Below are 9,566 nucleotides of genomic sequence, written 5' to 3' on the forward strand. Positions count from 1 at the left end.
GTTTAATTCAGATTTTCTGTTAAATATCTAGACTCGTTTTTCCGACCGTAGCTCCCCACGAATCGAATGAATATCATGTTTAAATTTAATGTTGAAAATCCAAGTTGATATCTATCCAAATAAAAATCTCTGGGATATATGTTTAAAATTTTCCTGCATTTAGAAAGACTGACAACTGGTTGACATGCATTCAAGTTGATCTACACTCATTTTAAGTTCAACTCCACAATTGAAAATTTTAAAATTTGTTTAAATGTCTTTATTTTTTTCTATGACTGTTTTTGTAATTTAGAAAAAAAATTGTTACATGGTCTATTTTGTGGCTTAGAACTATGGATGTTTCGGCTTCTAAAAAATTGATATGAGAAGTGAATAGTACATTCATGACTCACGTATTAGTATTAAACATATATTCATTTTGTCCATAAAAAATAATTGTTTCTATTTCTTTATTTATTGAAATTTTGTTATTTGATATTCTATTTTCAAATTTCATGAAACTAATCCAGAATTTGATTGTAATTTAATTGGTTATTATACCAATTAGAAATTTGCAAAAGAGTTAAAATAGAGTAATTGGAGTGGACCTGATCCTATGATTAGGTCCAGCACAGAATCTTGGAAAATTATAGGAATGAAAATAAGACATGAAAGTGTGATGAAAAGTTCCAATTTTTATTGATCAAAATCATTTTCAAAATCTGAGACAAAATCTAATGATGCATAAATATGCCATGGGACAAGAGATAGTTGCTTCAGTGAGGCTGAAATTGTGAGGCCATTCATCTTCCAAGTGGATGGAGAATTCACCTAGGACTTTTTACAATCAGGTGACAAGATAAGACACCTAACTAATCATAAGAATGCACAGGTATTTTGCTCTAACTTTATTGTTGTGAGAATTTCATCTTTTTTCATGACACCCTTTTGCTTGATTCCACTGATCTTAGGGACATTTGGCAGGCATCAAGCTGATGTAGTAATAAAGTTCATACTTATATGGTAGTATTTCAATTTGAAGCATTTATTTAACTAAATATCGTAGATATATTTAGTTCCATACTTCCATTTCATGAATATCAAGATAGTGATGGAAATTGTGGGCTATGGGATTTCATTCATGATACACATGGCAAAAAGTTGATTTTGATAGATGGAATCTTCTATTAATAAATTTTGAAAAGGAAATTGAGAGGACTAAATTGTGTAAAAATTATTAAAATAACACATAAATATAGTAACGTCCATAAGCAAAGAATATATGTGGAAAGACTTAATTATATTATAATAATTTATACGTAGCATTAAAAATAAAACGTTTTTATTATGAATTAAAAATGACATATTTTGTAAAATGAAAATATTACTTTTTTTCTTGTTATTTAATTTATAAAACAACATTATATAAAATCTCATGTCCCAAAAATAAATGTTTAATATTTAATGCGAGAATGAGATTATTATATAGCAAAATAATTAATTTTGGTTTGTCCTATCAATTTAAAATTAGTGGTAAAAATTATGAAATTAAATATTTTTCTTAATGTTTCCTATGAATCTATGATGCATTTTAATAAAGAAAAATGATAAAATTTACGGGTGGTTAGTGGTCTCATCTTTGTAGATTTATCGGATGCCACGTTAGATACAATTTCATCCGATTAGACATCAGTAGATTTTTTTTAATAAAATTGTTAAATTTATGATTTTTTGACCTACTTAAAAAATTGGGAGACAACTAAAATACAAAAAATCATGATTATATAGGAAATTTTTTCCTATACTGCTTTTGCTAAATTAATAATATTTTGCATTTGAACGCTTGACTTTTTAATTATTTTGTTTAGTGAAATAAAGACTAAGCACGACATATATCCTTTTATAAGTAGGGCTTTTCAAAGCGATTTGATTATTATGTTATGTTATTTAACTCCTTATAACAACTACTCTTTATCGTTCATTTCTTAACTAAATTATCTAGCCACTGTAAGGGCAGAACAAAGTTAGTATTATAATTAGCACAAAAATCAATTTAAATGCAATCTCAATTCTCACCTAATAAACAAACCATTTAGTCCAAATATTTGACTTACTTAATTATCAAAGCTGATTAATTAGTGTATTGATTGTCAAAATATATTAATTAACTTCTAAACTCCTCTCTTGGTGGCGATTACTTGAGTTTCTTCGTTGACCACCCAACCCAACAAAATTAATCAATATACAAATTGAGTTATTTATTTATTCATAAAAACGTCAAACACCTAGTCCAAAAGAAAAAAAAAAGTATGGACTATATAATAATTAATGCGTATTTCTGCACCCATTCACAATTTAAATATTAATATTAAATTCACTTACTAAATTCAATGTAATTATAGAGTAGGTTTCATGAACATCCAGACTTCAAATTTGGAAATTACTGGGCTGCACGTTTTAATAGAGAACATCCCTTCCAACGTGCGAACAATTCACAAAATTGTTACTCTTATAAATACTTCGCAAATGCCAAATGCCAAATATCGACCAATCCTTCTAATATTGCCTAAAGAAATATTATTAAGTACATTTTTTAATTTAAAAAATTAAAAAATGTCAAGCCCGAGCTTAAGCTTGATTGTAATAGCGGCCCTAGTCTCGGCCGCCTTGTGCGGCCAGAGTCAAGGCGCCACGCCCCCTCTTCAAGTGGGGTTCTACAAAGGGAAGTGCGGCCCCGCCGACGTCGAGGCCATCGTTAGCGGTGTCGTGAAAACATGGTATGACTTTAAAGATAAAACCATTGCGGCCGGGCTTCTACGCCTGCAGTTTCATGACTGCTTTGTCAATGTGAGTTGTTTGTTCGTTATTTTCATTTCTATGTAACATTTGTTGTATTGCTTATGATAATAATGAAATTGCACTTCAATTACCGAAAATAATGTGACAATATAGTAAAATAAATACACACATGCATGTATGATTAGACTTATTGCTAGGCTAATGAACTTATATATGTAACATTTCAAGGGATGCGATGCTTCACTCTTATTGGATGGTGGAAATACTACTGAGAAAGCGGCACTCGCAAATAAGAGTGTTCGAGGTTACGAACTCATCGACGCGGCAAAAGCTGCGGTCGAGGCCGTATGCCGCGGCGTTGTCTCGTGTGCTGACATTATCGTCATGGCAACACGAGATGCGGTCGCCCTGGTACTTTTTTTCGTAACATTTTTATGTTCGATTTTTTCACATGTATTATTATTAATATATTGGATGGCGTTATAAATGTGTAGACCGGAGGACAACGATACATCGTGGAGACGGGGAGGAGGGACGGGATGATATCCCTATTAAAGAATGTGGATCTCCCATCTCCCTCAGTGTCAGTCTCCGATTCAATCAAGGCATTTGCAAAGAAAGGACTCAGTGCCACAGATATGATCTATCTTCTTGGTATTTACACAAATACCCTAGTCTATTAATACTCGTACTCTTTAAGCACGATCATACTATATTACTACTACAAGTCTACAACACTATTGTACAACACCTCTGGTCGCATCCACGTGGCCAAGAAAATTTAAATTACTACAAACAAATTACTACCTCCGTCCCCCAAAATTTGCTACACTTTGACCCGACACGGGTTTTAAGAAATGTAATGGAAAGTGAGTTGAAAAAGTTGGTGGGATGTGGGTCCTACTTTTAAAGTATTAGTTTTATAATTAAATGTGAGTAGGAATGAGTTAGTGGAATATGAGTCCACTATCAAAAATGGTAAAAGTGAAGTGTATCAAATTTTCAGGGACGGACTGAAATGGTAATATGTATCAAATTTTCAGGGACAGAGGTAGTAGTATTGTACGTAGTTTTTTAAATCTTATTGACATGTGACCGCTAACTAGAGATGTTATGCATCAATAGATGATAAATACCTTTTTTTCGCATTAAAATAAGTATTTTGTCGCCAACTAATGCAGGAGGTCACACCGTTGGTGCTACTCACTGCTCCCTCATCCAGGACCGCCTCTACAACTTCCGAGGCACCGGGAAGCCCGACCCAAACATGGAAGCTACGCTTCTGACGGCACTGAGGGCACGGTGCCCTCAAAATACTAAGGTCGACAACGAAGTGAACCTCGACCAGAACCCCTTGAGCTCAATGGTTGTTGACAACTCCTACTACAAGCAAATAGTGAAGAAGAGAGGGATTCTGCAGATTGACCAAGACCTGGCCCTTGATCCACTTTCAAAAACGACCGTTGAAGCCATTGCTAGCGGGTTCAACTTCAACGAGAAATTCGGGCAAGCCATGATTAAATTGGGCGGCGTTCAAGTCCTCACCGGCACACAAGGCCAGATCAGGCGCTCCTGCCGTGCAGTCAACAAGCCCTAGACGCTTGCTCACTGCCTTCATAATTTTTCAGTCATGAGATTTCCATTTGATTGTTACCAAATTCTTTGTAATTTCAAATTCGTACTATCTTTTAATTTTCCTTTCATTCAAAGCTATATTATAATTATCCTGTACGTGCATATTTGATTCGATAACGAGTCTGCCTATTACTTAATCTTGGATAATGCAATGTGTGATTAATTTTGGATTATGAACCTTAGGCCATGTTTGGTTGGTAGGATTCTGTCTGGGAAAGTAATCTGATTCCTTAAATTTTAAATTTATGTGTTTGTTTGGATTTTTAATCAAACTGGAAAAGTAATCAGAATCTGAAAACAAGGAAAGTTAGTACAACTTTCCAGGATTCTGAATCCTAACTTTTCTTAGGTATTCTTTTTCCCAGTTTTAGGATTCTTACATATTTAATGCAATATAGTACTATGTTTATTATTATTATTATTATTATAATAATAATTATTATCAGTAATTATAATATTTTAAAAATAATTTAAAATTATAAAGCATACTCCTTAATTTCACTATAATAAATAATTATAATTAAAATTATCATAATTATAACTATATTTTATAATAATTCATAATAGTAGTTAATAATTTATTAAATAGTTAAAATATAATTATACAATATAACGCATAATAAATAATAATTATTATATTTTATAAATTAATAATTAATCAACAAAGTCATAGTGCAATTTTAATTTATAAAATTTATCAATTATAATATCCATAAGTATTATAATTATAATATAATAATAATTATATTTATTATTATAATAAATGAGTATAATACCCCATGTAACTACTATTATAATTATAATTATATTTTATATATTATGATGGATAATCCATATTTAAACTATCAATCGTAATAAAAACATAATAATATAATTATTATTATTTGTAATTAATAATTTATTAAAATTTTATATTATTATTCTTTTTTATTAAAAAAAAATAATGAGTGTATTTTTAGTTTGGTGTTTGAATCAAATATAAATTTAAAATCTTGATATTTTCCAAACACAGGAATCAAAGTTATTAGGAATCATTTTCGTTGCCAACTTTACTTTCCTGCCAACCAAACATGGCCTTTACTTTCCTGCCAACCAAACATGGCCTTAATTTACTCTATGACAGAATTAATCTTGTATACCTTTCAATCTTTTACATAAAACCATATAAATTTCATGAAAATTCCTATATAAGTATTTATTAAAATTTACTACAAGCTAAACATGGCCACGTTAATGTATAGTTATGGGCCTCTTGATTTTGACCCAATTAATCTTTATTGGGCTTTTGTCTATTTGGCCCAATAAGTCATGGCCCGTGGTTAGCACTTTTGCATGATCAAACACCCAATTTTTCAAATTATAGAAGGAGAAGGAGAAGCGAGGTTTTGAGGTATTTTTGCGTAGCTGAAGAATTCAGTGTTTTTTTTCCCGGATTTTTTCATTGTATTTTCGTTAGCAATTTACGTTTATCAGAAGCTTGATGATTGAAGGATAGCAGTTTACTTTAACGGAAATAATGCTGAAGAAATACATTTGCATATGTTTCCTTCTTTGAGAAGTTACATATAATTTTCAGATTTTAATTATGTGAGCATATATTGTTTGTAGGAGTACATGATTTCAGCATCTAGCATGAGCACTTCTGGTTTCAGTTGGTGTAATTTGAGGATGTATTTAGATTTATTGCATTCTGTTAAATTCTTCAAATTATTGTCCCACATCGGCTTGGTGATGATCCTTCTCTATATAATTGTGGATAACCCTCCCCCTTATAATGCCTTTTAAGGGGTGAGTAGAAGAGATAGGATCATCACCAAGCCGATGTGTGACAAGATATTAGAATTTTAACACGCCCCCTCATGTGTCATTCCGGCCCACACGTGAGGGCCCAAGTCGTGATGAGTCTCAAAAGTTCTCTACCGAACATAGGCCGACACCGAATAAGGAAGCCCTTCGTCGAGGCACGAGGGTGAGGAAACCATCATGGAAGTTAAGGGAGGCTGTATGAGAATATGCCTAAGTTGGTCCGAGAGTCACCATTCAAACGAAGAGTCACCAATCAAAAACGAAGAGTCTCTTTCTTTTAAGCAATGCATCTTTTCGTTTGAACCATTGTGTCTCTTTCTTTTCTATTACTATTTAAACCATTGTAGTTTCACTTTGAAGATATAAGAAATATTTATTAAATTAGCAGCAAGTTACGCTCTTCTTTACCTGTTTACTTCAATTGATTAAACTGATTTTCTTCGGTTCCAACAATTGGTATTCAGAGCCTCGGTTACGTTCATTATTTGGGCAAGAATATTGCTTCATATCTATAGATAATGGCGACAAAAGCTAGATTTGAGTCACTTGAATTGACTATGAACGAGCTCCAGCAATCTGTGCAGATGATGTGCCAGAACATGGAGGAGATGCGCTCCATATTATCGGTACCTCGGAATGAGAATAAAAAGGAGACCAGGGGAAACCATAGAAACCCATTCGCTGCCACCAAGGAAGATTATGAAGAAGATGAGGATGAGGAAGATGAAGCATTTGATTCTGATAGCTCGCAGGATAGCAGTCAGAAGGATCGACGATGGAGGAATCCCATTCGAATGGATTTCCCGAAATATAATGGATCCGAGGATCCACGGGTTTGGTTGGATCGGGCACGACAATACTTTCGTGCACAAGAGACCCCTACTAAGAAAAAAGTGCAATGGGCCTCCTATCATCTCGACGGCGAAGCAAATCAGTGGTGGCAATGGTTCGATTCTCGTCATAACCGAATCACATGGACCAGATTTGAAAAGGGGCTGCTGCAAAGATTTGGCACATCAGAACTTGAAGAGGCCGACGAGGCTATTATAAGACTTAAGCAGACAGGAAATTTCAGGTCATACCTTTCTGAATTTGAGAGGCTTGTCAACTGTGTGCCACATTGGCGGGACAAAGCATTGTTAGGTGCATTCATGGCAGGACTAAGGGATGATTTGGCTAAGGAGATACGGTTCTTCCGACCACAGTCATTAGAACATGCTATCGAACTAGCAAGACACGCGGACGATCAAGCAAAAAACAAACGCACAGTTAGTTTCCATAAGATTCAGCCAAAAGCAACGACAACGCCATCTACATCAGGCTCGATGAGTCGTCCTCTGACCTCGACCAAGCCACCTCAAGCAAGGCGATTGACATGGGCAGAGATGCAAGCAAAAAGGGAAAAAAATGAATGCTTCAATTGCGACGAGCCTTTCTCAAGAGGACATACTTGCAAATTCAACCAAGCTTTACTAATAGAGATCGAGGATGAAGAGGAAGAAGATACACCACCCATATACGATGAAGAACTTGGTGCGGGGACACCAGCCATCTCGTTAAATGCATTAATGGGAGAAAGCAGGGGTAAATCAATGAGGATGACAGGAAATCTAAACGGTGAAATTCTACAACTCTTGATTGATAGTGGTTCAAGTCTGAACTTTATTCACCCGCGGCGAGCAGAAGAACTACAGCTGCCAGTCACTCACATCCCACAAGTATTTGTGCGGGTCGCCAATGGTGAAAGAATGCCATGTTCTCTCCGTTTCGAAGCAGTACCTATAACCATTCAAGGTATCACCTTTCAAACAGATTTGTATGGTTTAAGCATATGCAATCTCGATGTAGTTCTAGGATTGCCATGGCTCGAGAACCTCGGTCCCGTCCTAACAGACTACAAAGCTATGACAATGGAGTTCGAATGGAGAGGAAGCAAACAAAAGTTGCAAGGAAATGCACCACCAGCTACCATGTCAGTCGCAAAGTGGGCAGATCTAGCAGAAGGGACGAATTACGGAACAACGGTCTTTGTCTTGATGAAATCAACGACAACAGAAGCTACATCTAAGGAAACTCCACCCGAGGTACAAAATTTGATAGAAAGATTTGCAGATATAATGAAAGAACCAAAGGGACTCCCTCCCTCAAGGGCAAGCGACCATAAGATTGCATTGAAGGACGAGAGGACAGTGATTAACGTTGCCCCATATAGGTATGCCCGCTATCAAAAGGATGAAATAGAGAGGCAAGTTAAGGATATGTTGGAAACAGGGTTAATTCGACCCAGTCTCAGTCCCTTCTCATCACCCGCACTCTTAGTCAAGAAAAAAGATGGCTCATGGCGATTCTGCGTCGATCACCGAGCCCTCAATGATGCCACAGTGAAGGATAGATTTCCTATACCCACCATAGATGATATGCTCGACGAGTTGCACGGGGCTAAGTACTTCAGCAAAATGGATCTCCGGGCCGGATTTCACCAAATAAGAATGGACGCAACTGATGTCTCGAAAACAGCATTTCGTGTACACAATGGGCATTATGAGTACATGGTGATGCCCTTCGGATTATGCAATGCTCCATCGACATTTCAAGCCGCCATGAACAATTTATTTCGTAAGTATTTACGGAAATTTGTCCTCGTATTTTTTGACGACATTCTCGTCTATAGCAAAGATTGGAAGGACCATCTACAACATCTGGAAATTGTGTTTTGCATCCTTCGAGAACATCAATTCCATTTGAAATATAGCAAATGTGTTTTCGGCCAAACAGAACTTGAGTACTTAGGCCACTACATATCGGAGCAGGGAGTTCGTGTTGATAATCGTAAAATTGAGACCATGTTAACTTGGCCAGTACCTCGGAATATTACCCATCTTCGCGGCTTCTTGGGGCTAACAGGATATTACCGAAGATTTGTTCGGAACTATGGAAAAATTGCAAGCCCGCTCACCAAGCTTCTCAGAAAAGGGTCGTTCGTGTGGGGCCTTGAGGCGGAAGAAGCCTTTAAAAAATTGAAAGAAGCCATGACTACAACTCCAGTTTTAGCACTACCAAATTTCGACGAAGAGTTCATTGTTGAGACTGATGCTTGCGGTTACGGTATCGGGGCAGTTTTAATGCAGGGAAAGAGGCCTATCGCATACTTGAGCAAAGGACTAAGCGAGAAGCAGAGAATGCGATCAACATATGAGAAAGAGATGTTAGCAATCTTGGAAGCTGTTCGAGTATGGCGCCCCTATCTTTTGGGACGACATTTCAAGATAATCACTGACCAACGAAGTCTACGTTACCTTTTAGAGCCCACGATCACCGGAAAAGGGGTAGTTTATGGTGGTCGTTGA

General features: G+C 35.8%; 2 protein-coding genes across 2 annotated transcripts; both read left to right on the forward strand.

Moving 5' to 3' along the window:
- The first annotated feature begins 2,551 nt into the window (after window positions 1–2,551).
- On the forward strand, window positions 2,552–4,502 carry LOC125187714 (peroxidase 60-like). The gene is made up of 4 exons (XM_048084342.1): window positions 2,552–2,826; window positions 3,007–3,189; window positions 3,273–3,432; window positions 3,960–4,502. The coding sequence occupies exons 1-4, from the start codon at window positions 2,593–2,595 to the stop codon at window positions 4,373–4,375; spliced, it is 993 nt and encodes a 330-aa protein (XP_047940299.1). The 5' UTR covers window positions 2,552–2,592; the 3' UTR covers window positions 4,376–4,502.
- Window positions 4,503–6,737: 2,235 nt separating this feature from the next.
- On the forward strand, window positions 6,738–9,566 carry LOC125190006. The gene has a single exon (XM_048087207.1). It carries the CDS (start codon window positions 6,738–6,740, stop codon window positions 9,564–9,566), a length of 2,829 nt encoding a protein of 942 aa, XP_047943164.1.

This window comes from Salvia hispanica, chromosome 5, assembly GCF_023119035.1.
Source record: "Salvia hispanica cultivar TCC Black 2014 chromosome 5, UniMelb_Shisp_WGS_1.0, whole genome shotgun sequence".
Taxonomy (NCBI): domain Eukaryota; kingdom Viridiplantae; phylum Streptophyta; class Magnoliopsida; order Lamiales; family Lamiaceae; genus Salvia; species Salvia hispanica.

What these genes read in the sequence shown, in the direction of transcription:
- LOC125190006 (XM_048087207.1), top strand. Translation starts at nt 6,738, where the DNA reads ATGGCGACAAAAGCTAGATTTGAGTCACTTGAATTGACTATGAACGAG.
- LOC125187714 (XM_048084342.1), top strand. Translation starts at nt 2,593, where the DNA reads ATGTCAAGCCCGAGCTTAAGCTTGATTGTAATAGCGGCCCTAGTCTCG. An exon ending in TTCATGACTGCTTTGTCAAT is followed by an intron (nt 2,827 to 3,006) that starts GTGAGTTGTTTG and finishes TAACATTTCAAG; the next exon opens with GGATGCGATGCTTCACTCTT. An exon ending in AGATATGATCTATCTTCTTG is followed by an intron (nt 3,433 to 3,959) that starts GTATTTACACAA and finishes CAACTAATGCAG; the next exon opens with GAGGTCACACCGTTGGTGCT.